The following is a 27,500-nucleotide window of genomic DNA, read 5'->3' as shown; positions in this document are numbered from 1 at the left end:
TTGACAGTCTTAGAAATCAATAAAAAAAAAAAAACATTTCCCACATACTCCAGGTATTGAAGGTTCATTAGTCAGAGTAAGAGGGGAGAGGGGGAGAGGGGGAGAGGGGGAAGATGGAGAGAGGGGGAGAGGGGAGAGGGGGGGGGGGGAGGGGGGAGAGGGGGAGGGGAGAGGGGGAGGGGAGAGGGGGAGGGGAGAGAGGGGAGAGAGGGAGAGAGGGAGAGAGGGAGAGAGGGAGAGAGGGAGAGGGGGAGAGGGAGAGAGAGGGGAGAAGGATAAGTAGAGAGAGAGGGAGAGGGGGAGGCAAGACCATTAGCAGATATTATATTTGCTGTTAATATTTGCAGATACTTGTAACTATGTTCAATTTACCCAGATTTGTAATTCTTTCCCAGATGATTTTTGGTAACCATTACAGGACATGCTGGTTTGAAACCTGTAGCAGAAATGCAACACTTGTAACTCTAAACTCTATTTCAATCTGCACAAAACAATGACTTGTATTTTTGGTATCTACTGATCAAAAATCTCCATTATATGACTTGAAAACATTACAATCATTTTCTGCCAACTTGTGAAATATAGGTATATGTTGCCCATGTCTTCACCTGAGCAGAACTAGAAATAGTAATGCAAGTTTTTACCAGGAGATTTCCTTTCGCGTGAGGCCATGCTATACCTCTCAGAGGAATTTTCGCCTACCCAATTCTATGGAATGACAAAGATAGATTTTGTAAATTTTTCTACTTTTCTGATAAAGTCAAGGAAATTATTTATATACAAATGAAATGTGCATATAAGGTGTAACATCTTGACATGATAGGACTTCATCCACTGTAAGGGAAATATTCTGATGACTTGACATGACATCATCCCTCATGAATGGGTTAAAGGTTAATGACTTCCTATTGGTATTATGGGTTACACTTCAATTACTTTACCATGTACATCATTTAGTTACACTTTTAATGTGATTGTATCACTTAAATGGGAAAGAGCATCAATTATATCCAAGGAATTGTAGGGTTTAACTGCTTCTAAAACAATTTTATAAAGGAATTACTTAGTGGATAACTGGACATCAAAATACTGCAACCAAAATTCTTATAGATTCTGCATCCCATTGCCCTTAAATGTGCAGAAATTGTGTAACAAATCTTCAATGAAAACATGAAAACAGAACACGTATTAGCCACAGCAGGAAGTTGCCATAGCCTTTAGCATCCCCCGATAAAGGAATAGTCATTATCCTTAAGTTGGGGCTCCTATCCTGGGGGCCATTCGATACTTTCTGGGGAGTCGGGACTAATTCAAAAATTATGATCAATGAATGTTGTCTTTTACCAGTCAGCCCAATTATTCTCGAACATATTGATACACTGGCATCTTATTGTTCGCTGTTTTAGTCATATTGGTACTATCATGCCTATACAAGTCACAACTCTTGACAAGTGGAGCTGAGGAGATGCCACAGATGCAGGTCACGGAAAGTTATACGTAATAAAGAAGGCTGGACACCAATTTCCCTGAGGATACCCAATTAATCTAATGGATGAACAGCACAGTTGCAGGTAAACAGCATAATCCACCTGCATTCTTTAATAAACTGATTTCATTATATATATATATATAAAAAAAAGGGATCCTGAAGAAAAATAGCGATGGATACCTCACCCCCCTTGCTCACCAACAAATGTTTTTTTCCTTCCCTCCTAAGCTACAAATACTATGCAGGAAAACTAAATGAATTGTACATTTCCCAACATCTGGTGTGAGGTGGCTTCCTTAAGATTTTCCCTCAAATCCCCTTAATGAATATATTCATTCGTTCTGAATTACGGTAAATTCATGAATTGTATCTACTGACTCATTCACTCATTAATCCTTCCCAAAAGCTAATGTTTAGAGGCAGGATGTATATTGTTATTCGGAGCTTCATAATGTTTGCAATCAGTTTATCAGAAGTGTGCAATCTGCCATTAATCTGCACATCATGATAACTGATAGTCCACTGATATCGCATTAACCCAAGCATTGTGAATATAAGAAATCTGGCCATCCTCAAAGTATGCAAGATGTGATAATAACTAAGCTACAGAAAAATGCATTTGTATCATTTAAGTTATCTTAGCACTAGGTAAACACATAAGTAGGTTCATATCTTAATTTATTAAGTACTATAAAAATAATTTCCGTTTTTATCAAAACCTCATCTTTTAAAAATATTGTGCATGGCCCTAGTCAGTAGTAAGGCAAATGGTTTATCCCTACAAAAATATCTATATACAATATATCTCTGCCAAGTTCAATATGAGTTATGTCATGAATCTTGGAAAAATATATACAGAAACATAAAAAAGAAACAATTTTGGAAACAGAAATACATTTAAATATGGAAATCAAGAAACTTAAACTGTTCTAATACTAACCCCTTATGGACGGGTGTCACGATATCTACGACAGCTATGTTTAGGCAAAAAAGATATCGGAAACTGTTCACAGTCATGAGGTATTCTGGCACTAGCTTTAGAGTTACAGCTTTCCAAAGTCAGCCTATACCCCTTGTTTTGTGATGGATTGAAGGGAAAGTATTTGTTAGGCAAGTATGTGCTGCTAGGAGGGCAGAGAAAACATTTTCCCCCATGCCTCTAATTTCAGCCAGTGTCTGGGGCACCACAGATAGCCCAAACTGACAACCAGTTAGCTCACTAGGCCCCTCATTTGTAATGGGCTTCGATGTGTTTCTATTTTGAATTAAACCCAATGATATCAAAACAATTTGGTGAACAAGAAATTTGCAATTTCAAATCAACTCATGTTATGTGTACATGTGCTATCAACTATGGTCCTATTTTTATATATATATTTTTTTTTCTATGCCTAAATGACTCTTCAAGCACTTAGTCACCAAGGATTCAATTACAGGCCTATCTGACTTGTTTACCCTATACCTTGAATTTTTTGTAAAAACATGTTTTTATTTCTATTTTTATCATTATCACTGCTATCAATTCAAAATCAATAATTATAATGCTAACAACAACAAAAAATATATAAAAAATACTCATAATACCAATTCATAGGAATAAAACTTTTCCCAAAAGTTCTCGGAATGGGGTGAACACGTGAGATCAGGTAAGCTTATTGACTCCTTGGTTACTAAGAACTTGTGGAACCATCTATGTGCATCAAAGATATTAGACAAACCACAGTGGACAGCACATATTCCTATAATCAATGGGTCAACTCACGTCTAGAACTGATATCTTCAATTTCTTCACCACTTTTTCCTAATTTCTTGTAGGTAAAACTATCATATCCAGATGTAAAATTTGTTAATTCTTCCTCTACAATCTTTAAAGAGATACACCAGGGTGGAATCCAAGCAAGTTACCCAAGAAATCGTCTATATGGACTCCCGTTCCGTCAGTGAGATTGGCGTTTTCAAATATTTTGGTACAGTGGGTAGAATTATATATTCTATCCAAATTCTACATTCTTATTTCATGCTACACTCTATTCAAATCCACATGAACTTTACTTAGATCTGTGATGGAAGGCCTACAATTTGAAGTCAAGCATAACAGTAATACAATGTAAAGCAATCATTGAGGTCTCCACACTCCACACTTCAGCAAAGGCTAACAGCCCCTACATCAAATATATTTTTACAGGAATCTTTGGTTTATGGTAAATTGCCAAGGAAGCCTACCTTGACATATCTAGGCCTATCTAGATTTGTCAACCTGCCGAGTGCAAAGCCACTGGCAGACACAGGTATCTTCTAAACATTTAAGAGAGAGGTAAGTACGAAGATAATTCTGAATAAATTTACTCATTTACTAAATTTTTGTATTTAAATAGAGAGTTTGGAAGGCATGGAGGAGAAGGGGTGGGGGGGAATGCCCACTTCTTGCAGAGATTTTTCAACTCAATGCTGTTAATCCAGTTTCCGCAGTGGGGGGTAATAAAATTCTAGGTACATTCTCTTATCTAAACAATACATTTTACAAATTGCCATATTTTCTGAATTTAAAGCAGGTTGCTGGTCAGACACTAGTTTTGAATTCACCAAATAACTGCCCATGTGTTCTCCCAATAACAGAAACTTTATTCTAAAAATTCAAAATAAAGATGTATTTCTCCCCTAAACTCTTCCCTCTCCACACAAACAGAATTCAAAAACTTTAAAAAAAAATCCCTATAAATAAATCCAACACGTTCAACCACAGAAAAATCACGACCGAGGCAAGAAAATGCGAACCCACGAGAGAGCACAGCATCACACAAACATTCATCCCAAAGACTCGCAAACCCGCCCTCAGCACAGTGGGCGGCTGGACTCCAGAGACCCCCTCCCTGCTACACGCCCACGACACCCACCCCCAAAGCAAGCAGGACACACACCCTAAAAAGACAGAAAGGAAGATTTCTCCCCAAAAAAGCTTCTTCCGAGGACAGTGACTCACCCGCTGAAGGCGATTTTGACTCGGATCTCCGAAGGCTCCCCGACGTCCTTGCCTCCCTGGGCCTGAGCTGGCATCTTGTCTTGGTTCGGCGGAGTCCTCCTCGCTAGTTCTCAAGGGTAACGTGGCTCTCCGGGTCTCCGGGAGGTTAAAAATAGCGAAAAAAGGTGTTTCTCTTGACAGGTCGCGGGTTGACAGGTAATAGGCCTACCTTCCCCTCACACACGCACGCGTTCGCCCTCTCGTTTTCTCTCCTCCTTCTCAAACCTAACACTTCTGGCGCCCTTGGGTTGGAGTCTCGAGAGGCTTTGGATCACGCGGACGACGCACGGGTCTTGGGGAGAGATGTCATGAGGCGAGGGGCGAGGAAAAGGGGAAAAGGCCGAGGAGGACGATGACAGGTTCCTCCTCCGACCAAAACACTCCGGAAGTCGGCGTCACGTGACCTACTCCCGGGTCACAAGAGCAACTGTGCTTTCTCGCTCTCGCAAAGGTCTCCAATAAATATTTCCTTGTGTGTGGCGGTTCCTTTGTTCGTTTTAAGGATGTATCAATACCCTTTTTTCGCGATTGGGACAACGGCCGGATAAATAGGCGGGTGGTTATGATGATTCAGTTCCTCGGCCCACCAGTGACCCACGAAGCCGATAGCAGTTGCCCGACGGTCGAGATAGTCTTATTTTTAGTCGAAATTTACCTGTGATAAGCAAATAGTATGGTAAGTGAGTAGGTTAACTGCCACAAGTGTGCTTTCCCGAGCCCTACGTGTGCACGGGAGGCTCCGAGGGGCCACGACACGAGCAGGAGGAGGTCCATAACAAGGGTCGAGAGTGGAGCGAGGGGGAGAGAACGCCCATCACACCAAGTGATTCACTCTTCACAAATCCTTCGGGAAACGGGGATAGACACGTCGCAGGACCTTATTAGGCCACCCGTCGGATATTCCACACGTGCAGGTCGGATAAAAGAGTAGAGGAAGGGGGGCTCTTGGCCGGCTGAGGTCGGGAGGAAAATATCATGATAAGGTGTTGACTGGAGGACGAATGACAAGAGGGAACCCAAGACACTTTAGGACTATTTGTGAGTCACTCAAGACGGCCGCTGTTGCTCGACATTACGCAACAGTGAGTGATTCAACCCGATAGTGGTCACTGGAGAGGGCTTTTCCCACCCCAGGCGTTCATATAAAGGGGCAAATACACGAGGCTGGAAACATAAGCAAGTTGGCCTCATTTCTCTCAGCATCAGGAGAGAGAGGGAGAGTGAGGACCTCCCCCCCCCAACCCCTCTTGTGGCAGGTGTGCTCTCTGCTGCTTGCACTGTCATCTCTTTCCACTTGTTTCTGCTGTACCTGAGGCTGTGCCGTTCTGCTTGGGAGACGGGCCCGGGTGGTGGTGCTCTGCGATTGAACGAGGTCAGAGAACGTGCTTCGAAATGGGGTGGTCAGTCGTGGGTTGCGGACAGGTTGGCCGTCCTTTGTTCAGAAGTGTGTTTGAATTTCTGATAAATATCTCGAGTTTACTCAGAGCTGGAGAAAGTTACAATTGAAAATCTGTCCTGAAAATGGATCACATCTGTTGAGGGAGAAAGTTCGTAATATGTCTGGCTTGGCTTTCAACAGGGAATTTTTTCTCTTAATTACATTTTTTGTGTCCTATACAAATCCACTTGAAACTTGCTGTGATCTGTGATGGAAGGCATATAATTTTAAATCCCAATCTAGGAGTGGCAGTGTCAGGTAATCGCTCCGGCAAAGGCCAACAGACCTCCTCCACCCTCATCCTGGCAAGATGGAGCTCGGTCTGGCTTCTTATCTGACGAGGAATTGCCAGGGAGGTCTGCAAGTTCTATCGAATCCAAATATATATATCAAGGGTTGTTGGAAAGCTGATAGACTCTTAAGACTGTGCTGGTTTGTGTTCGGCCAGGGTACTCGTGGAAGGTTTACGGGAAAGGCTTCACATTATAGATTTTTCCTTTTTTTTTTATACATGCAGGCATTGTATTATTTCATATACTTATAGAATTTTCATTTCTTTGCCACATTCCGTATTCTCCAGCTCCAAACAGAGGTTTGTGTCAAGTACTGGGAGATGGATATGATTTTGGTAATCTGCCAGAATAAGATCACATGAAGGTACAGAAAATGAACATACTCTGTAGAAGAACACAAGGGCCATACACTGCATTTGAAAATGAATTTGTGCAAGTGAAGGAAAACTCTTTTAGATATTAACCCTATGACAACGGTGCATCACACTTGATGACACAACATACTCCATTCCCGCGGGGCGCGTGGCCAATTCATGCGAATACAATGCAATATTGCAATCGCATGGCAATAGGGGTTCGCCGTCGGAGCAGCAGGTGCTCCGGGAGGAAGTAAGGTTACCCGCCAGTACACAAATGGCTGACACGTTCATACTCTGGTGCAGTCCGAGACATTTCTGTCTTATATATCATTGCAGGATAGAGCTTGTAGCCCCTCACGGTCTTTTACCACCAAATAAGGAGCCAGTTAGAAATCCATCTCGCAAGAATACACCTGAAGCAGATTTTATAGCCTTTGCCAGAGCGTAAAGTGTAGAAGCCATGACATTGCTCAGTACATTCCTGTTCTGGACGTGTGCCATTAATTTAGAGAATATAAAATATCCATATATCTTCCTGTACTGTAACTATCATATAGATTGATGCTAAATAATTTCACAGTTCATTTTGGTTAAAGAACCTATCACTCATGCCTTCTAAGAAAACAGCTGGAGACTTGGCAAAGAGACTGTTTTTGAGTCGTTATCTTTATTCTTTTGCTATTTCACTCGGTTTCGTCTACTCATATGCTTAACTTTTTGTTGTATGTCAGAACCTCCTTCGTTGCTAGTTTTCTGATTTTGGGTGTAGATGTTTAAAAGGGCATATTTTCAGAATAGGATTACACCAAGATAGAGAAAAACTATGGCATTGGCTATAACACATAAAACAACATTACTAGGTATAAGAGTTTCTTAAATTCCATATATCAGTGCTCTCTTTAAGTCCAGTGTTTTGGCTTTGGCACTTTGGATTCCAGCAAAGGCAAACAAATCTACACCATGCCCTAAATATTCTGTCGAGATAAAGCTTTTCAACCTCCCTTGTAATTTATTGTTAAATATGGCACTGGTTCAATCTTTTTGTCTTACCAAATATACGAGGGGAGTTTGCTGGGCGTTTTGCTAGAGAACAAAGCACAGAAATCAAGGTATCGCTTCATGCATTCCTGCTCTGAGCAATTATATACAAGACCCCTCCAGTTTTCTATGTAATTTATGTATATTCCATACACATCCACTATAGACATTTACAGTGGCCATTAAAACGGAACTTTTATCTAGCACCAACAGGTGCAGAGGACACGCACATCATCAAGGCCGGTAATGGATGCACAGGTGTCGTCTAAACATTTATCAAAACCTACTCTGATTTGTGATCTTACATCAACTTAATAGTGGCACATTGTCAAGCTATTAACTGCCTGCCACACTTTGCCTTTAGTGCTCCAGAAAAGGTTAAAAAAAATTTAGCTCTACTCTGGGTAGATAGTGCTTGGAATGGAGCCTTATTTGACAGTGAATTGCCAGAGATGACTACAAGCTCCACCACCCCACACTACACGAAGTTTGTTTGGCCTTTGCCAGAGCACCAGAGACAGTAGGCCTTTGGCAAATATGCAGGTGTCTTGTAAACTTTTTTTTTTTCCTATATGGATTTCTTTGTTTCTTATCAATGGTTTATTGCCTTTTTTATTGTGTTTAGTTCCTCCTTTAGTTGTTTTCAACAATCAATAGGTACTTGTGAATAGATAGTTTTAATAGATTCAATATCAGAATATCTCTTATTCATAAAATCTGTATTTAGATGTTGAATGGAGAATTCTGATATAATAATCCAAAAGAATTCCAGATGTATCAACCATTTCTTGAATATATTAGCCAAATTATTATAAGAAAATGCCTGAAACAACACTCATTGATAATTTTGATTTATCCAGTGAGATTTTTCTTTTCATTTTCCTACTTACTTTTGTAAAAACTGAGGAAATTGTATATTTGCAACACAAAAACATATATTATTAGTTATTGCTGTAGAGGACTTTACTGCACTTGACTATCAGATTTGTACAACTTATACATCATAGGATCTGGAAACAACTTTCAATCCTGTGTCCTTCTACCAAAGTTATGGTTGTATGAAAAATTGATTATGTAGATTAAGGCATTTTACCTTGTTATGAATGCCTTCTTAGAATTCAGATAAATGTTCAACCAGAAACCATTGTTAAGCCCTAATTACAGTTTTTCCCTTTTATCAGTAACTTGCTTTTTATTTACTTTTGAATACTGTTAGAAAAGAAAAAATGATGTACGGCTTTCGTTTTCCCTTACCAGTTTGTGTTCGTCTTGTGTTAATTTTATGCAGTACATTCATAATCATATCATCAACAATAAAAAGTAGAGGGTAATCTTCACCAGAACCCTATATTTAATTTTATTCTAGAAACAAGAACAAGCCTATAGTCTATTTTATACACTATTCATGTAAAATTATTAAAAGAGAAAAAAGGTACTGTAGATATAGCCTTTATATCCCAGTTTTAAGGAAAGACTTTTTAAGTTCTTAGGGTAAGTCAAGTGGTATGGGAAGAGGTTAGTAAATTAACTTGGTTCTGATGGGGAATCTTATCAGAACTTCTTTTTCTCACTAAGGTGCATTTAGGGGGTGGAGTAGGAGTAGTAACTCTTTCACTAGTAGGTCAGGTCAAAGGACAATAGTTATGTATGAAAAGACAATGATTTTCAGTCAGTTTAAGAGATGTTAATTGTTAAAGTTAGTCCATAAGATTCTAGACAAGATAAATTCAAACAATTTTATATTAAAGTGAAAATTGCATTTACTGAAGAGAAGCACATTTTTTTTCAAACTGACTTCCTCACTTTATGTAGTGTGTCATATGCCAGATAACATCCTGTATTGCACACTTCCTGCCGAGGGCATTTCTAAGCCTAATTCATGGAGTATCTTCATAATAAAGGCCATTGCTGCCCCGTTTTTCTTTTCTTTTGAATGGTACGTAAAATGTGATTAATTGTTGACTTTTAACTCTTCGTCCTGGAGAGGGGATGCATACTTTTCTTGTCTTCTGTGTTTTGGTATTTCCAAAGTTTCTGCCATTTCATGAAAGGAGAATTAGTATTTCTATGCTGTTATTCTGATATAGATGCTTATTGTTATGTACTGAGTTTATCAAGCTGCATTGTTTGATCTAAGATGTCTTCAAATTTATGGCACTTCAGTTGGGATGAGGTGTAACAGAAAGAAAAGAAAAGGGGAGTTTTCCAACATTTCCAACAATGAGAAATGGCTTTCATTCTAAGTCTACATAAGTTGGAAAATAAATAGAGAGATAGCTACAACTATCAGTCTATGGAAAAGAGAGAATGTTTTGTGAGGACGCTAAACCCATTGACAGCGGATGGCATGAATTGCTGCTGAGGCAGAGTCGGTCATAGATTTGGATGACACTGTGCCATACAACATAAACCCGTCACATGACTGTATACATATTTTATTAAAACCGCAACCAATGGGTTAAGTATCCAAGATTATCATGTGTGATCTGTGTTGAAAGGCCTACACTCTGTGAAGTTCAGGTCTGTAGTAACAAGTGATCTGCACAGCCTCCACATTTGGGGCACCCTTATAAAAGCCGGCATACTTTGCCCACATAAGTTCTGGCAAGATAGGGCATGGACTGGTTGCTTAATTAACCCAGTAACACCGGGGTGGTTTTGACTATACCCAGTCTTAATGCCAGGGTATTTCAATATGTGCAGGTATAGAAAAAGTCATGATGTGATGTCATATCCCTCGTAGCAAGTGCTGCCACCACATAACATGACATCATGTCATCCGTTGTTAATGGGTTAACAATAAATCACTTAGGAGTGCAATGAGTTCTTATCAGCCTTATTGTGTCTGGTGAATGTTTGTTGGCTTTTACCTGTCTTTTGGCAGATGGTGTATTGTAAATGTTAAAATCAGCCATGGAATTTAGAATTATGGTTTATTTATGGTTTTATCAACTCTATCCAGACATATATTTTTCAGAATCATTAATTTCTCTCTGAAAATTATTGTTCTTTTTTCTATGAATTTTTTTTTTCTTTCTTTCTTTTTTTCTATATGATATTTAACATAGACCTCTTGGCTGGGTTAGCTGGTACACCCCATTATTTTCACCCAAGGTTTATCTCATTACTACTAGAGGTAGATTGTTGCATTAGGGACTCCCATAATTTCATACCATCTTGTGTTTGTTTGTTTACATTTATGTCTATGTTTATATATGGATGGTTCTTTCAAAGCTAACACACAAGTTTCCCCTAAATTTCCCCCTCATCTTACTGAAAGCAATCATGAATTTCTTAACTCCTTTTCACTATGCTTTTTTTGTGCCAGCAGATGGAGCAACAACTGGATTGTGCCCTTGACCTTATGCGTCGGCTGCCCCCTCAGCAAATAGAGCGCAACTTGAGTGACCTCATTGACCTAGTACCGTCATTATGCGAAGAGCTCCTCTCGTCAGTGGATCAGCCCCTAAAGATCGCTCGAGACAAAAACAGTGGAAAAGATTACCTTCTATGTGACTACAACAGAGACGGGGATTCCTATAGGTAATTGTCCCTGTGGATGTCTTTGCATTTTAGAATTTTTCTCTTTGATTCCGTTGTTATCATGAATATTAATGCTTATATCCTTTTTTTATTATTTTCTTCTTTTATCTTCGTAGAAGTTTGCTACAATTAGGTTACTTGTATGCTAAGGCTAGTCTGTTGGTAGAATATATATGATAAAGAAAGTGTTTTGATAGACTTGCCCGGACATAACTGAAGTAGTAGTGAAATCCTTAAGTGAATTGAATATATCCATATAAGTTGGTCTAAAAAATCACAATCGGATAGTTAAACAGGATGTTTTTGTTTGGAGAGCAACTATATCTGTCAAGTAGATTAAAGCAAATGTTATTCAAGAAACCATTTCCAATGTTTCAGTGTTTTAATGCATATCCACCAAATGTAGAGTGTATCTTGTTTCACCTTGAAATTAATGGAAAGGCAGGATACCTTATTAGGAGACCTAACTCACTTCCCAATAGGGAGTTTTTGTAAGATATGATAGTTCTTTAACATATATGAGCTTGAGGTTGGCATTGGAGCCAACTTAACAGTAATATTGAATATTGTCAATATTGTTTTGGCATTATCAAGTATAGAATTTAATCAAAATAGGTCAGCACAACAAAAAATGGGAGAGTTGCTGCCTGTAAATCTATCCCCCCCCCCTTGAAAAGGTAGCATAGATATCCATCTTCATTTCTCAGGCTCATATCTCTTTATCAGTTCCAGCTCAGTCTTTGTTGGGTGCCATGATGAGTAAGCAGGACTGTAACATATTCTAATTCACTCACTTCCCTCCGAATAGAAAGATGAAGACGAATGTTCTGAACACTTTTGTTGTCAGATATGATTCCCACTTTTCAGGAAAATTAATGATTTCAAGTGCTTTGCTCTAGACTCGTATGATCAAATATAGGTGTTCAGGCTCCCTCAGAAGAGATAGCAAGTGAAAATATTAGAATTAATGTTATTGACTGCCCTCAGCAGTTCACTGAAACTTTATACCACCAGATTATAATGACCTTGAATTTAAAATTGTTCATCCTGAAGATTCTAATTCATTATCACAAAGGTTTTTCTTTGATTAACAGCTTGTTTTAGGAAGAAGTTTGATAAGAAATTAAAAAATAAAGATAATTTAGTTGAGCCTTGACTCCTCTCTCCTCTTTCCTCTTTCCTCTCTTCACTTTTGTTTTCTCCTTTCCTCTCCTCTCTCTCCTTTTCTTTCCCCTCTCTCTCTCTCTCTCTCTCTCTCTCTCTCTCTCTCTCTCTCTCTCTCTCTCTCTCTCTCTCTCTCTCTCTCTCTCTCTCTCTCTCTCTCTCTCTCTCTCTCTCTCTCTCTCTCTCTCTCTCTCTCTCTCTTCTCCTCTCACTCCTTTCTTTCCTTTCTTTCCTTTCTTTACTTTCCTCTCCTCTCTCCACTATCTCTCTTCTCTCTCTCTTCTCTCTCCTCTCTCTCTCTTCTCTCTCTCTCTTCTCTCTCTCTCTCTCTCTCTCTCTCTCTCTCTCTCTCTCTCTCTCTCTCTCTCTCCTCTCTCTTCTCTCTCTCTCTCTTCTCTCTCCTCTTCTCTCTCTCTCTCTCTCTCTCTCTCCTCTCTCTCTCTCTCTCTCTCTCTCTCTCTCTCTCTCTCTCTCTCTCTCTCTCACACACACACACACACACACACACACACACACACGTTAGAGTTGGTTGAAGGGGGATCCCCCCATATATATATATAGATAAAGATATACATATACATTTACATATTAACTTGTTGCAAAGATATGTCATGCAGTCATGCCTTTTTTTTTTATTGGACAGCTGGGTGAAATATATATTTTTGAGAAATTTCCTATACACTGTTATCCTCATATCAACTACTTTTATACATCAGGGAAGAGCTTTAGACGTGGCCCTTCCAATGCCAGTTGCTGAGTCTAGATTAGACCTGTAGTCTGTATGTAGCATCACAAAAATCAGTGCCTGTTCCTCACCAATGGCTTGCTCTGCCGTGACTACATGATGCACATTGGACGCACAACTGTAAAACAAGGCTGTTATGTTACTGTATAGTCACTCCCCCTCTCCCCATCTCTTTTCCCTCCTTCTTACACCCCCTTACCCCCCCCCCCCATATCTTTCAGTCATCTCCCCGAGAAGGAATTAAATTTGGCCAAGAAATCAGATAGTGTAGTTTTCCCATGTGTTGAACTACTGCTAATTCAGTTTTGCCCAAAAGACAATAAAGCCACTTTGTACGTAATTGTCATAATATTTATTGATTTGTTATATCAAAGAAAGGAAAATGTGCTTCGAGAAATTGCTTTTATACTTTTACTCCTTTTCTTGTAGTCCTTCTTTTAACACTACCACATGGATGCCACGTTCTCTGAGGGTGTCACATGTTAAGTTAATCAGTAAAATCCAGTACAAGAAATATGTGTTCCCTAGGTCACCATGGAGCAATACCTACGACCCACCCCTAGAAGATGGAGCCATGCCCAGCGACCGTTTACGCAAGTTAGAGCTAGATGCCAACCAGGCCTTTGACCAGTACCGAGACATGTACTTTGAGGGAGGAGTATCATCAGTATATCTCTGGGATCTAGACCATGGCTTTGCAGGTAAAGTTGTGTGGCTAGAGAATACTGCTAGGCTAAGTCCCCCTGTGGTATATATGAGTGTTACCTTGTAATTTGCAAGATAGATAGATAGCTTTGCATACACGTGTGATACATGAAAAGTTAAACTCGTATGGAATTTAACTCAAGCAGTTCAGATGAAAGTAAGTTGTGATTTTGATGTTTAATATGACTTTTGTAATCTTGCCTTTGATTTCTCTTATCAAGAGACCACAAAATAGCCCATTGTTTGTCATTGTTCTTGTCAGCATTTGATATGAGAGGAGGAATCATGGTTGATACAATTTTTCTGTGGATATTGTGATGTGTTTTGCATTGAGATGAACTTTTATTTTGGTCTTCATATATTTATCTGCACATCAAAGGTGGAATGAGATATTAAGTCAAAGCTGGCGCACCGTGTGATCGGGCATACAGCACTCGGCCGAGGCTAGTGCGGCCGAGAATCCCAAGGTGTTAGGCTTCTGTGTTAGTAATATCATGGCATTTCGACCATATAGAGCCAAAATAGCCCTGTCGTTAACAGGTTAACCTATTAATGATGGGGCTGTTTTGGCTCCAAATGGTCAAAACACCCGGATATTTCAAGCATGTAAGCTTAATGCCTTGGGCTATTTGCCCGCACTGGCCATGGCTGAGCACTATACACCCAATCACCCGTGCACCAACCAGGAGGATAGCCACGACAAATGTCTTGTCCCTGGCGGCTGACACTGCCACCACTTGACGTGATATCTTGTCACCGTTATTAACCCAATCACACCCGTGTGACACAGCTAAATGCCTGATGACGGGGTAACACACCAGTGTGACGTTCCCGATGTAATATTGCATAGGCCTGGCGTAGAGGGTTGCCACTTCTCGCCGGGCCCATCGGGATTGGGTTAAGGGGTTAAGAGCTGCGATGTCCTATACCTTAGATAAGAATAATAAAGAATTTAGAATGTTGGAGATGAAGTACAAATAAGAAAAAGGACACTTGTGGGGAAAATGTGAAAGGAGAGTTCACAACAATAAGAAAAACATATTTTCCTTTTCTTTTGTTTAATTTCTTGTGCACACAACTTCATATCTCTTGAATTTCACAGGAACTTCACTTTCTAAAAGATAGTTGAACTTTGCAGGAGTAATCCTTATTAAGAAAGCTGGTGATGGTAGCAAGAAAATAAAAGGCTGTTGGGATAGTATCCATGTAGTGGAGGTTGTAGAGAAGTCAAGCGGTCGCTCAGCACACTACAAGCTCACATCAACAGCAATGCTTTGGCTGCAAACCAACAAACAAGGATCGGGAACCATGAACCTTGGCGGTTCCCTTACTAGACAGGTGAGAGATGTCCACTCTTTTTTTTTAGGTATAGATACAATGAAATCAGAGCAAAAAATTATTTTGTGTTAGTCAATTAAGGCCATGAGTATCATTAATAATAAGAGCTGTAGTTAAGGCAATGGGAATACAGCCCAGAACATTTGTATTGCACAGATGATTATGAAATGTGTCAATTTAGAGAAGCAAAATTGGTTACGGTGAGGAGTTCTGATATATATAATGGATTTTAGAAATGAAGTAATTCAGTATTACAAAATGAAATATGGGTCCAGAAATTCATGGAATATAATCAGTATCCTATTCCAGATGAAAGTCTTTATAGAAGTCAGTTTTTTCTCATTACAGTCTTCTGTATTATTTTCTGTTAAGGATATATAATTGATAATGCTTTGCTTTCATTGCAAAGACTAACATTCTGCCTTTGCTTTTCTGTCCTAGATGGAACAGGACTGCCCAGTGTCAGAATCATCTCCACACATTGCTAACATTGGCCGCATGGTAGAGGACATGGAAAATAAGATCCGGAATACCCTCAATGAAATCTACTTCGGCAAGACCAGGGACATTGTGAACGGCCTCCGCTCAGTCCAACCCCTCCCTGACCAGAAGCAACAGGCCGCTCTCAGGAGCGAGATTGCAGCGGCACTCTTAAGGAGACAAGCGAAAGGCTCCAATAGCGAGAGTAACTAGGACCTCTCCTTCCCCCCTCTAGTTCATGGATCCCTCCCAGATGAGGGCTCAAATACTGTGAGAATCGGGTTCTGCTACGTGTTAACGGCCTAGTCCTGTCTCCTCGGGCACGAAACACACGCTTTCAGGCCGCATGCGACGGAACCTCTGCTGGGACTGACCTCAGCCAGGCGTTCTCGGTGATATGTTGAACGAAACATCCCAACATAGAACACACTCCCCCAATGATAGAGGACTAGAGTGCCGACAGCTTCCTGAGTCACAGTGCAGGTGATGAACAGACACATGAAACCATATAAAAGTGATTGAAAAGACACTTCACATGTTAAACAAGTGGCCAATGGATATCTGTATGTGACAAGGAAGAGTAATTTCTCTGAAAGTATCATTCCACTGGGTAGGAATGTATATTTCTGGAAGGGAAGGAGCAAGATTAGAAAAAAAAAAAATGCTTAAGATGCTTGCGATCAGTCTTAGTTTATTTCCAAGAAGAGCATGAAGGTTATGGCTGTATGAAATGCTTAAAATCAATAATATATATCCAGTTCCTGCTTAAAAAGTAGCTCTACGGATAACCTGGCTACTTCCCAGGTGATTTTTTTCCTATTTGTTTAAGTTATAAGGCCAAAGAATAATTTTAACCAAAAAATGGTGACCACACATTTTAGTTCAAGGTTATAAAAGTGTCTGATATTCTTATTCCTTTGTTATTAGAAAAAGCATGTTATACATCAATAAAATGAAGGGAAAAAAGCAAGCTTGGGTGGTAAAACTGTAGGTGCTTTCTAACAATTCGTAATCCCAGTGCGTACACCTGTCATGATGACGATGGGATCGTCAATAATAAATAGTCCATGTACTGGCTATTTACATACTTGTGAAAAAATAAGGCTCCATTTCTGAAGGCCCATAAACACTTAGGGTATGTTTGTTTGAGGGCATGTGTGGTTAAGTGTCTTTTTTTTTCACAATTGGTGGTTTTCCTATCTTGTTTTCCTGTTTTTTCTCTAGGTAGTTTTATTTTCTGTCTTCTTCATTCCTCACTCTTTCTCACTTTTTTTTTTTTTTTTCTCTCTCTCTCTTTCTCTCTTTCTTTCTTTCTTTCTTTCTTTCATTAAAGGCTCTTCTAAAAGAAACGGTTAACTTGGTCTTTGTTTTCAAAACAAAAAAAGTAGAAATACAAAAAAAAAAAAAGATAAGTTATTTAGATTTAAAACGAGTGGATTGAGAAGTATCTAAAGTTGCCGTTGATTTTGGCTGATCCACGTACTTTTTCCCTCAGAGGTGATTTTTTATGTGTGATCTACTGTTTCTACTTTTGTAAGCCTAGTCCTCTTTCTGCGGCTGTTAACACCGTGGCCACATCAGTGAATGGTAGAGGGACAAGCTTCTCACAATCACATATTTGTAGAGCGTTTTTTTGTTCAACATATTATTTATTCTAATACCAAATGCTTTATAATGACAAACTATTTCTTATTAACCTAAAAAAAAAGAAGTATATATATATGCCCAGATGATTTGTAATTTGTTGATTTTATCGAGCGTAGAATGATTTCGTCGGTTTCGTGCCCAAGTTCCCAATCCATCCTCGGGGACGCAGGCAATGAGGCTCAAGAGAAATATTGCACTATCCAGCAGCAGCAGTTGTTTGCCGGACGGAGCACGATGCGTAATTGTTGAGTCTACAGTACGTGGTTGTGTTGTCATTCACTGATGCTGCCACCTACCTAGGGATTGTTAGGTGAGCCCATGCTACGTGTTTGGGGCAATAAGGATCTAGGCAACAAGTGTGTTATGATTTTTTGGCTGGTCAGATTCACCTGCTTTGTTGTAATAATTTTAATCCATATGTGTATCAATTTGGGAGTAAACATTGTTTTGATTTGACTTAGATTTACACTTCTATTATTCTGAGTGAGCCAGACAAGGATGTTTGTAATTATCACAAAGTGGCGTCTGGTTGCCAGCCGATGCAACTCGCAGTAGCCAGACTCACTTAGCAGCTGTGGATCTCTTTTATAAATATTAATTAAATGGAAATCAACTCCAAACAAATATTTAGGTACTCACTCTTGCCTAGACCCTGGCTAAATGATACTGTATTTATTATTACCAGAAGTTCTGTTTAAAGTATATAATATGGAGAACTATTGATCATATCCCCCGTTGTATTTCCTTTAAGGCAATGTGATCGTCTCATTGTTATGCATTTGCCCTGCGTGGCAGACACTATTTTTGATCAAAGAATTGATTATACAAGTATTTGGTAATCCGCTTGTTTTATTGAGTTGACATCCTCCAGCCCAGAACCTCTCCAAATTTTGAAAAATGTTGCACTTTTATTTTAAGTTCTCCTGTACTGTATTATAAGAAAGAAGAATTAAGATGTGATATTTCTATGAGATTTCTATGAGAAATATTTGTAAATTTATATGGAATACCTTTGATGCCAACCAAAAAAGCTAAGCCATTCCTATTATAATTCTCTAATCACTTATTATTTATCCCATATATGTTTGGTCAGTTTAAGAAGTTGGTAGATTGTAATTATTAATTTAAAGATTTATTATTGTTTACATAGAAGTAATATTAGTTTGCCAGTAGTGCCCATATAGATCCTACCTGAATGAGGACATAGTTGACTCACAAGGTGTGGGAAATTAACTTGTTATAGATGTTGCTGCAAGACATTAAGAACCACTCTGGCTAGATGAACACAACACTCACGATAGGTACCTAAACTACATATGACATTATGAGAAAATTATTTTGATTTACTTTGTTTTCAAGTTTAATATGCAGGTTTACACAGTGCATACTACATCTCATAGAGAAGAAATATGGAATAATGATCAAATATAGACAATCACTTGAGATCCATACACTGATCCCATACACATAGATAATTTCTATGTTGATTTCATGTTACTCTGTTCATTGCCATCATAAGATTACTTTTTAAAATGTAGGATATGCTACATGTACTGATATGCATGTGTAGGTGCATTGATGTTTACATACACAGTGATATGAAGGGTTTTATTAAAACTATTTCTCAAGCACTTAATAGCGAGTCTTTTTGACATACACAGGGTTGTGTTTGAGGCTTCATTAACAACAGAGCAAGTTTCTCATAGAACAATAGCCTTATTCTTCGCTTTGGAACTGATATTCTCAAGTACCACATTCGAAAAAAATCGACATTTTATGAGGACAGACCACGTGTGTAATGGAGATATGAACATGATGTAGCCTCATCTTTCGCTATATTCTGTTATTGTTATTTATTTAATGTGCTGTGTCACACCGCTCACAATCATTGAACTTTTGGTATTGCACCATGTATGTGTTAGACAGTTTGTTAAGTGCAGATATATGCTATGGTGCTATGGCACACAGCCCAAGTATCAGACCCAAAAATATCAGTATAGCACAGGCCATGGTGACTTATAATGCTGGGGCCTTAAATCTTGTTATTGCTCTCTTTCTTGAATTCAATTGTCTCCTGAGTATCATCTGACCCTTATCTGTCTTGGTTGCCATGTGACCTTGCAATTCTTTGATGTTTTTTTTCTCTATGTGCATCCTATTGTACGGTACAGTGGCTCTTCAATTTCTTAGACTGAATCTGCACAAAACGTGTCCGAGCTCTATAGTTTCCCAAGAAATCACGAATGCAATAAAAGGTATCATAGTCACTGCTGTCATTGACCCATTTTCTTGGAAATAAGATAAAGAAAAGCCAACGGTATTAATAGTCATAATAGACTTTCAAAAGGACACATCTTCCCCATGAAAAAAATAAAAAAATAGGAAACAGTGAGGTTTTAATTTTACGCTCATCTGATAGCTCTTTGTGATGAAGAGAAATGTCAGAATGCTTCACAATGCCCTTTCCCTCATTCACGTGTTTGTAGTGAATAATGCCTTTGCTCTTAAACAAAGTTATAAGACATAAAGTGTAGTTCAATCTCTAATACTTTGTCACCGGAGAAAATGACCGAGCATAGATCAGTTCAAATAACACATTCAGCTCTAACTTCGATCAGAAAGACATATGGTCTCAGCAAGTTTTATTCCTTCGCAGATAGGGACATATAAAATCCAAAGAGAATCTGAGAAAATAAAGTGCCACTGTATTTTTCCTTTTGTATGAGTTAGGAGCTGGTGAGAATCCCAGAAAAAAATGTTTTGGAAAATCATCCAGAAATTGGTGATTTTTTATTGAGGGGGGGAGGGGGCGAAGAACAATTTTCCCCATGAATAGGTATATTATAGTTGGAATAATGTGGACCTACATTAATGGAAAATTCGAATCCCTTTATGATAGAGAAGTCGAAATCCTACGAAGTAATCCTTCAAGAGGTGCAATTTGCGAATGGAAGCAGTTGTATTGCAAGAAGTTACATGGCCATTACGAAAAAAAACTAAGGATACTCAAATCTTCCAGTAAATATAAAATGTAAATGTACATACATATATTTACATATGTGTGTGTGTGTATACATCTGTGCGTGAGTGACTGATTAATCAGCAAAAAAAACAAACAAACAAACTTTGATTGTGTATGAGTTCAAATCTTCCACAAATAGTCTTCATTAACTGAACACAACGTATATTATCTCTCGCTCTTTCTCTACTTCACTTTCTCTCTCTCTCTCTCTCTCTCTCTCTCTCTCTCTCTCTCTCTCTCTCTCTCTCTCTCTCTCTCTCTCTCTTTTACTCTCTCTCTCTCTCTATTTCTCACTCTCTCCTTCTCTTTCTATTTCTCTCTCTCTCTCTCTCTCTCTCTCTCTATTTCTCACTCTCTCCTTCTCCTTCTATTTATCTCTCTCTCTCTCTCTCTCTCTCTCTCTCTCTCTCTCTCTCTCTCTCTCTCTCTCTCTCTCTCTCTCTCTCTCTCTATTTCTCACTCTCTCCTTCTCTTTCTATTTCTCTCTCTCTCTCTCCTCTCTCTCTCTCTCTCTCTCTCTCTCTCTCTCTCTCTCTCTCTCTCCCTCTCTCTCTCCCTCTCTCTCTCTCTCTCTCTCTCTCTCTCTCTCTCTCTCTCTCCTCTCTCCCCTCTCTCTCTCTCTCTCTCTCTCCTCTCTCCTCTCTCCTCTCTCTCTCTCTCTCTCTCTCTCTCTCTCTCTCTCTCTCTCGCTCCTCCTCTTCTTCTTCTTCTCCTTCTTCTTCTTCTTTCTTCCAAGCCCGAGGTACGCAATCAGTAAGTAACTCTTGCGATTAACCCGGGCTTACATGAAGAATATTTATTTCCATACAGTAAAACACGAGGGAAATAATGCCAGTACTAAAGATCTGTACAATAACAAGTATATTTTTTATGTTTCTTACAGAGTACCAAATTTTTAACATTCTAAAGTTGGTTCATATTCTATTGGTGAAAAAAAAATCCTCAACAAAGATTTCTACATATGTGCACTTGAAAGCCTTGATGTTACAAATCACATGAAAATGCTCAAAATAAAATTCTAGCCACAGATTACTGGCTTCAACTAAACAGTTAAACTTTCCAGACTACATAATTAATTTCATGTGTCATTCAACTGTCAGATATATTCCACTTCTGACTGACAAAATCAAGATGGATGCAATCACTGGAGTAACTACACACTATAAATATTTTTTTTCCACCATCTGTGATAGAGAATATCTATAAATTTATATAAACTGTACAACGACCATTAACTACACTCTACTGTCTGCCATCTGAGGTCAAATGACCACCTGCGTCTAAATGACCAATGGAAAACATATGGCAGTGAACTATTATTGCTTGAGGTCACTCTAGTACATACAATCTACACTACATCTTCATTCATCTACGCTCTATATTTGTATCATATAAATTCGCTGAAATCTTTGAAATATAACGTAGCAGCGCCTCGTCATGAACGATCCTTTCTATAAAAGAACAGATGGATATACAAATATACATAATCAAGGCAAGCAATTAAGGAATTACACCGCCAGTATCATTGTACTCGAGCAATATTTGCTATACTTAAAAAAAAAAAAAAAAAAACAAAAAAAAAAAAAACGCTTAACTACACCTATTCAGTAATGTTTTAATGCTACGAGTAACATGACCAGATTTGCTCTCATAAAAGGCATCATTTTGCATATCATTTGACATCGAATGAAGAAAGACTACAGTAGTAAAAATTCTAGGGTAGATAACTTACATTACACTCCTACTATTTTTTATCTTAATTTAGCGTACAGCAGGACTTCCACTACGGTATATGAACTATTTCACATTCAATTTCTACCATCCCAAAATCTTCCTATTATCCCAAATCTAGGCTAGAAATTAATCTTCTAGGATAAGCAATGGTAAATCAATTAACTTTCAAAAAGTAAACTGTATTCCTTAAGACGATAATTCATAAGTGTTTGGTTGAAAAAGTACTTGAAACTTAGAGAACTTTCTTTACCCTGTATGCGTTAACTTGATGGGCCCTGGTGATTATCCAAACAAGCCTTCTGCAATGCACTATTAAAGACAAAACATTTCCGACCCAATCTTTACTTTAACCGATCACTTTACTTAGTCTAAATCAAAGAATTCTGCGCTTGACTGACTTTCCTTTCCCTGCTCACTTTCCCGAGTGGATTGTTTCCCTTCCTCTTGTTGCCTCTCTCGCGAGGCACTGACACCGGCCATGGCTGCATCACCGTTCTTGGCTTTACTCTTCGTCCAAGACTCTTGCTTCGACGACTGGCTCTTCTTGTTCATCCCTCTTTGTATTTCCTCGACCTGAGACCCATCCAAGAGGTCTGAGTCCTCGCTCGTGGCGTCCTTGGCGTTCGAGGACGTCCCCTTCAGCTTCGGGGGCTTGTAGGAGGAACCTAGGTCGAGGTCGTCGCCGTCGAGGAGGTCGTAGTGATCCAGGCAGCTCCTTGTAGTGGGATGGAAGGGGCGGTATCGGTAGCAGGAGAATCGACAAGGGCGGTATTTGTAGTGTAGGTAGCTGTAAGGCCGATAGAGACCGTACCGCACACATGTAGAACAGCAGCATCTGTATGGCGATCTGTATGAGTACCGATAATACCTGGAGAAGAGAAAACGAGAGAAATCACAATTAATAATCTGCTGAACGGGTTCTACAATGTAATTAATACCAGTTTTTTCCTTTAACCTTATTCATTTTCACCATTCATATATTTCGACAATGCACTGTGATATCAAAATAGCATAAAAATCGTTCTATAAACTGAATGAATCAAACATACATTCTTATATCACACTAATCTACCCTTCTAACTAACTAATAGTTTCTAGTAGAACATGTGCTGGACTATGGCAACGAAGAGCAATACAGCGATCTTACGTAACTAGGAATTCAACACCACATACCATCACATCTGTACAAGCTGGGATACAGGCTTGTACAATGATAACGGTGAACAGAATACATAAGGGGAACTCATGCCAGACGAGTCATGTCACAGTTAGTGGAACAGAAATAGTAAACATTTTGGTAAATAATAAGGGGGGAGGAGACATGCAAGAAGATACTATGCAACTTGGCGTTTCTCTGCAACAAATAAAGTACTGATACAGAGATAATAATGACGTGTGGTTAATACAAAAAATATTGGAAAAGCATACGGTGCTGTATTTATGGAACGACTGGGAAGAAATGAAGATGATAAATGAGGAAGGCAAATAATATGTAAATAAGAATGAATGAGCGCGAGAGAGAGAGAGAGAGAGAGAGAGAGAGAGAGAGAGAGAGAGAGAGAGAGAGAGAGAGAGAGAGAGAGAGAGAGAGAGAGAGAGAGAGAGAGAGAGAGAGAGAGAATGAGAGAGAATGAGAAAGAATGAGAAAGAGAGAGAGAGAGAGAGATAGAGAGAGAGAGAAAGAGAGGGAGAGAGAGAGAGAGAATGTGAGAGAGAGAGAGAGAGAGAGAGAGAGAGAGAGAGAGAGAGAGAGAGAAGAGAGAGAGAGAATGAGAGAAGAGAGAGAATGAGAAAGAGAGAGAGAGAGAGAGAGAGAGGGAGAGAGAGAAAGAGAGGAGAGAGAGAGAGAGAGAGAGAGAGAGAGAGAGAGAGAGAAAGAGAGAGGTAGGGAAAGAGAGAGAGAGAGAGAGAGAGAGAGAGAGAGAGAGAGAGAGAGAGAGAGAGAGAGAGAGAGAGAGAGAAATAGAGAGAGAGAGAGAGAAAGAGAGAGAGAGAGAGAGAGAGAGAGAGAGAGAGAGAGAGAGAGAGAGAGAGAGAGAGAGAGAGAGAGAGAGAGAGAGAGAGAGAGAGAGAGAGAGAGAGAGAGAGAGAGAGAGAGAGAGAGAGAGAGAGAGAGAGAGAGAGAGAGGAGAGAAGAGAGAGAGAGAGAGAGAGAGAGAGAGAGAGAAGAGAGAGAGAGAGAGAGAGGAGAGAGAGAGAGAGAGAGAGAGAGAGAGAGAGAGAAGGAGAGAGAGAGAGAGAGAGAGAGAGAGAGAGAGAGAGAGAGAGAGAGAGAGAGAGAGAGAGAGAGAGAGAGAGAGAGAGAGAGAGAGAGAGAGAGAGAAGACGGAAAATGGGAGGAGTAGGAGAAGAGAAGCGAAGTAGGAAAAATGAAGGGGACAGTCAAACAGGCAGACCCACGAACAGACACAGCAAGACAGATATACAGACCGACCCCAAAAAAAAAAAAAAAACAGACGATAGAAAAAAAGCGAAAGATAAAGATAGAAAGAAAAACATACAATAAAAAAAGAGAAAGAGCCAAGCAATACTCACAGGACCATCCGTTCTCGCGTAGACTCAGGAGTAACGTGGCTCTAAGGTGCTTTAAGGCATTTTCCTGCGTGACTTTAGTGAATCCTCAAGCACGGCAAGGCAAGGCTGTGGGTGTAAGTGTGCCTCGTTCCTTCTCAGCCAGAGCATTAGTGTGGGATTTTGAGTGGAGTAGTAATGGCAAGCAAAATGCATGCTGGCATTTTGTGGTTGAGAGTGAAAGCAATATATATATGTATATATGGATATTTTAACAATAACGATAATAAGAGGTTAATGGTGGTAACAGCAAAGTGCTTTTGTAAGGTAGGATAATTATGGTGGTGATGGTGATTATGGTGATTAAGAAGTAGTCCTATTGGTAGAATAGTAACGATAATAATGATAATAATAATAATAATAATAATAATAATAATAATAATAATAATAATAACAATAATAATAATAACGATAATGATAAGAACAATAATGACATCAACACTAATAATAATAATAGTAATAATAATAATAACAACAATAATAATAATAACGATAATAATGACATCACCACTAATAATAACAATAATAACACTAATAATATCATCAGCACCATTACCATAATTTTAGATAAAGTGTTGAATCCCGCAGCTATTTAACTAAAGAGGCACAAGAAAAATACTATCATTCCTTCTAGAAAGCCAAGTGTAAAACTCATACAGGCTAAAGGGACAAAGGGATAATGCATTACATAACCAGTGAATCATATGCAACGTGCAACTCGGATGCACACGTATGCATCTGCCTAGTGCGCAATGCAAGTCACCAGCGGGCATCTCTCTGCAACCGGTGCTGTGGCAAATGCATGTTCTTTGGCCCAGATCCTAGAACTTTCTCCTTGTCTGACGGCTTGTCCCGGTTGCTGTGACAGAGCGGGGGGGGATATCCGCTCCCCATACCCCCCTTGAATTGCAGCCTCCCCCTTCTCTCTCTCTCTCTCTTCGGGGCCGTCGCAAAGGACAGGTCCTAACACCTGGGTCGTGTGAGGTTACTAGGTGGGACGGCAGAGTCACACAGCGAACACAACACACACACGCAAGGGAGAGCCATCAGCCACGTGACGCCATGCACGTGATGGCATCCACGTGGCGGCATCTACGTGACGGCATTCACGTGACGGCATTCACGTGGCGGCATCCACGTGACGGCATCCACGTGACGACATCCACGTGATTGGCATCCACGTGACGCCATCCACGTGACGGCGCGGCTCTTGCTCACGCCACCGTCACGTCACAGCCATGACGTCACCACAAGTAACTGTGACGTCAGAACAGGCACAAGGGGGTGGGGGGTCTTAGACGGTCTTTAGACGTTAGGAAAACATTTTGCAGTATGTAATTACAATTATCTTTTTTTTTAAAGGCGACTTGGGTAAATGTTAATCAGGCAAAGTTCAAAGAGATGGTCAGTGAACGAATCAAGGGACTTAACTACAATTAAAATTAAGGATACTCGAGTAGAAATACTCATGGTTAATGTAGATGAATACTCATGAATCTGATGAATCCTCTGAACGAGATTTCACTAAAGTAAAAAAAAAATCCTTTAACCCTTCATAGCATCTATAATTTCCATGATCCTGAAACAGCTAAATTACTAACGAGCAGATATTTACACAAAAAGGTTTCAAATTTGACTACATCTCACTCAAAAAAAAAAAAAAAAAAAAAATACGATCGCGCTCGTCACCAACTCAACTCTGACGAAACAAAACAGGAAAGATCGACATTAAAACGAACTCGCAGGGAAAAAAAATCAAACTGGCTCGCGAGTGAGTCGAGTCTGGACGGCGTGACGTCATCGCAGGAGGAGGAGGAAGTAATGACGTCATCGGTGGTAATGACGTCATCGGTGGAGATGGTGTGACGTCATCGGTGGTGATGGTGGAAGGGGGGAGGGGGTTCTAGCGGTGGGAGTGGCGGAGGGCATGGGCTTGGTAGTACCGGGCCAGATGAGGGTATCGCGGGAGATAAGGGTAGTCCGGGTAGCACAGAGGACAGTCCTCCCAGGGGTAGTGGTGGTGGTAGTACCTGGAAAAACAAATGAAAAGCGTGACCTCCGAGGTGGCAACACTCGTCTCAGATCGCCTATAACAATAACCCAATTGCAATGTTACTCGTAAATGGGCGAATATAAAACCTCCAAGGGGAAAGTGTGACATTATAAAACCTCCAAGGAAAAAGTATGACATCAAACCAAGATAAAAGTATTAAATTATTAAATTACATTATTAAACCAGTGATTCGCAACCTTTACACCTTAGAATAATGTAATAATGTTCCATAGTCAAAGGAACCCCTATATAAAGTATAGTAATATAAACATCTTTAATTCTAACAAAAGTTCTTGAGCAATAATTCATACGAAATTTTACAAATAGAGCACACGAGAGTTCACATTAATTGATGATCACATCTCTTGCGTTGTGAAGTTATCCAGTCTCATTTATACCTTTAACTAAATCAAACAATTCTACAAACTATCTGACAAAACTCACAATCAACATACCCAAAGTTAGAAAGAGAGCTTAAACTTGCTATTCTACCATAAACTAACTTATTACAGTGTGATTAAAAGAGTTAGAATTCCCTAAGAGACAAAAGAAACGAAAAAAATAAACCTAAATTATACGACACACAACACAGGTCACGATGCAGACAGATACAAATTGCATAATGATCCGACCAAAATGAACCTCATTCTGAAAACTCTATCTAATATCTCAAGTGTCCAATCCTGCTGACTCATTATCGTCGTCGAAGCTTCACTGAACGAGTAGTCCGTATCATATGCGACGGAGATGAAGCCTTATCTCCGCCCACGCAACTTTTGGATTAAGAAATCACAGGTTTCAGATTCTGAGAGATGGAGGACAGTCTTGAAACATGTCATGAGGACGCATCTACATAGGCTGC

At 39.5% G+C, this 27,500-nt stretch overlaps 3 protein-coding genes across 9 annotated transcripts in view; 1 reads left to right on the top strand and 2 right to left on the bottom strand.

Moving 5' to 3' along the window:
* Positions 1 to 5,032, bottom strand: part of aPKC (protein kinase C iota type) — a 113,190-nt gene extending 108,158 nt beyond the window's left edge. Inside the window, exon 1 of the mRNA XM_086552328.1 lies at positions 4,470 to 5,032. Within this exon, the coding sequence (XP_086408454.1) occupies positions 4,470 to 4,543 (74 nt within the window). The 5' untranslated portion in view covers positions 4,544 to 5,032. The remainder of the gene's footprint in view (positions 1 to 4,469) is intronic.
* Positions 5,033 to 5,056: 24 nt separating this feature from the next.
* On the top strand, positions 5,057 to 18,097 carry cpb (F-actin-capping protein subunit beta). 7 transcript variants are annotated; one of them, XM_043020873.2, is made up of 5 exons: positions 5,057 to 5,184; positions 10,968 to 11,179; positions 13,617 to 13,789; positions 14,932 to 15,131; positions 15,573 to 18,097. In XM_043020873.2, the coding sequence occupies exons 1-5, from the start codon at positions 5,182 to 5,184 to the stop codon at positions 15,822 to 15,824; spliced, it is 840 nt and encodes a 279-aa protein (XP_042876807.1). In that variant the 5' UTR covers positions 5,057 to 5,181; the 3' UTR covers positions 15,825 to 18,097. The 7 variants fall into 7 exon arrangements, with proteins under 7 accessions (XP_042876807.1, XP_042876806.1, XP_042876808.1 ...); XM_043020872.2 differs by having other exon boundaries at positions 5,086 to 5,184; positions 10,965 to 11,179; XM_043020874.2 differs by having other exon boundaries at positions 5,105 to 5,422.
* A 3,021-nt stretch (positions 18,098 to 21,118) lies between these two features.
* LOC122256295 (uncharacterized) overlaps positions 21,119 to 27,500 on the bottom strand; it is a 19,375-nt gene continuing 12,993 nt past the window's right edge. Inside the window, exons 11-12 of the mRNA XM_086552413.1 lie at positions 26,529 to 26,615; positions 21,119 to 22,882 (exon numbers count right to left, since the gene is read on the bottom strand). Coding sequence (XP_086408539.1) covers positions 22,378 to 22,882; positions 26,529 to 26,615 — 592 coding nt within the window. The 3' untranslated portion in view covers positions 21,119 to 22,377. The remainder of the gene's footprint in view (positions 22,883 to 26,528; positions 26,616 to 27,500) is intronic.

The sequence above is a fragment of the Penaeus japonicus genome, unplaced genomic scaffold (genome assembly GCF_977035675.1).
Source record: "Penaeus japonicus unplaced genomic scaffold, GWHDUDI00000001_assembly GWHDUDI00000026, whole genome shotgun sequence".
NCBI classification, from domain to species: Eukaryota; Metazoa; Arthropoda; class Malacostraca; order Decapoda; family Penaeidae; genus Penaeus; species Penaeus japonicus.
The sequence above is the reverse complement of the archived record's forward strand: the minus strand, read 5'-3'. Positions and strand labels throughout refer to the sequence as shown.

What these genes read in the sequence shown, in the direction of transcription:
- cpb (XM_043020872.2), top strand. An exon ending in AGAGACGGGGATTCCTATAG is followed by an intron (nt 11,180 to 13,616) that starts GTAATTGTCCCT and finishes TGTGTTCCCTAG; the next exon opens with GTCACCATGGAGCAATACCT. An exon ending in TCTAGACCATGGCTTTGCAG is followed by an intron (nt 13,790 to 14,931) that starts GTAAAGTTGTGT and finishes TGAACTTTGCAG; the next exon opens with GAGTAATCCTTATTAAGAAA.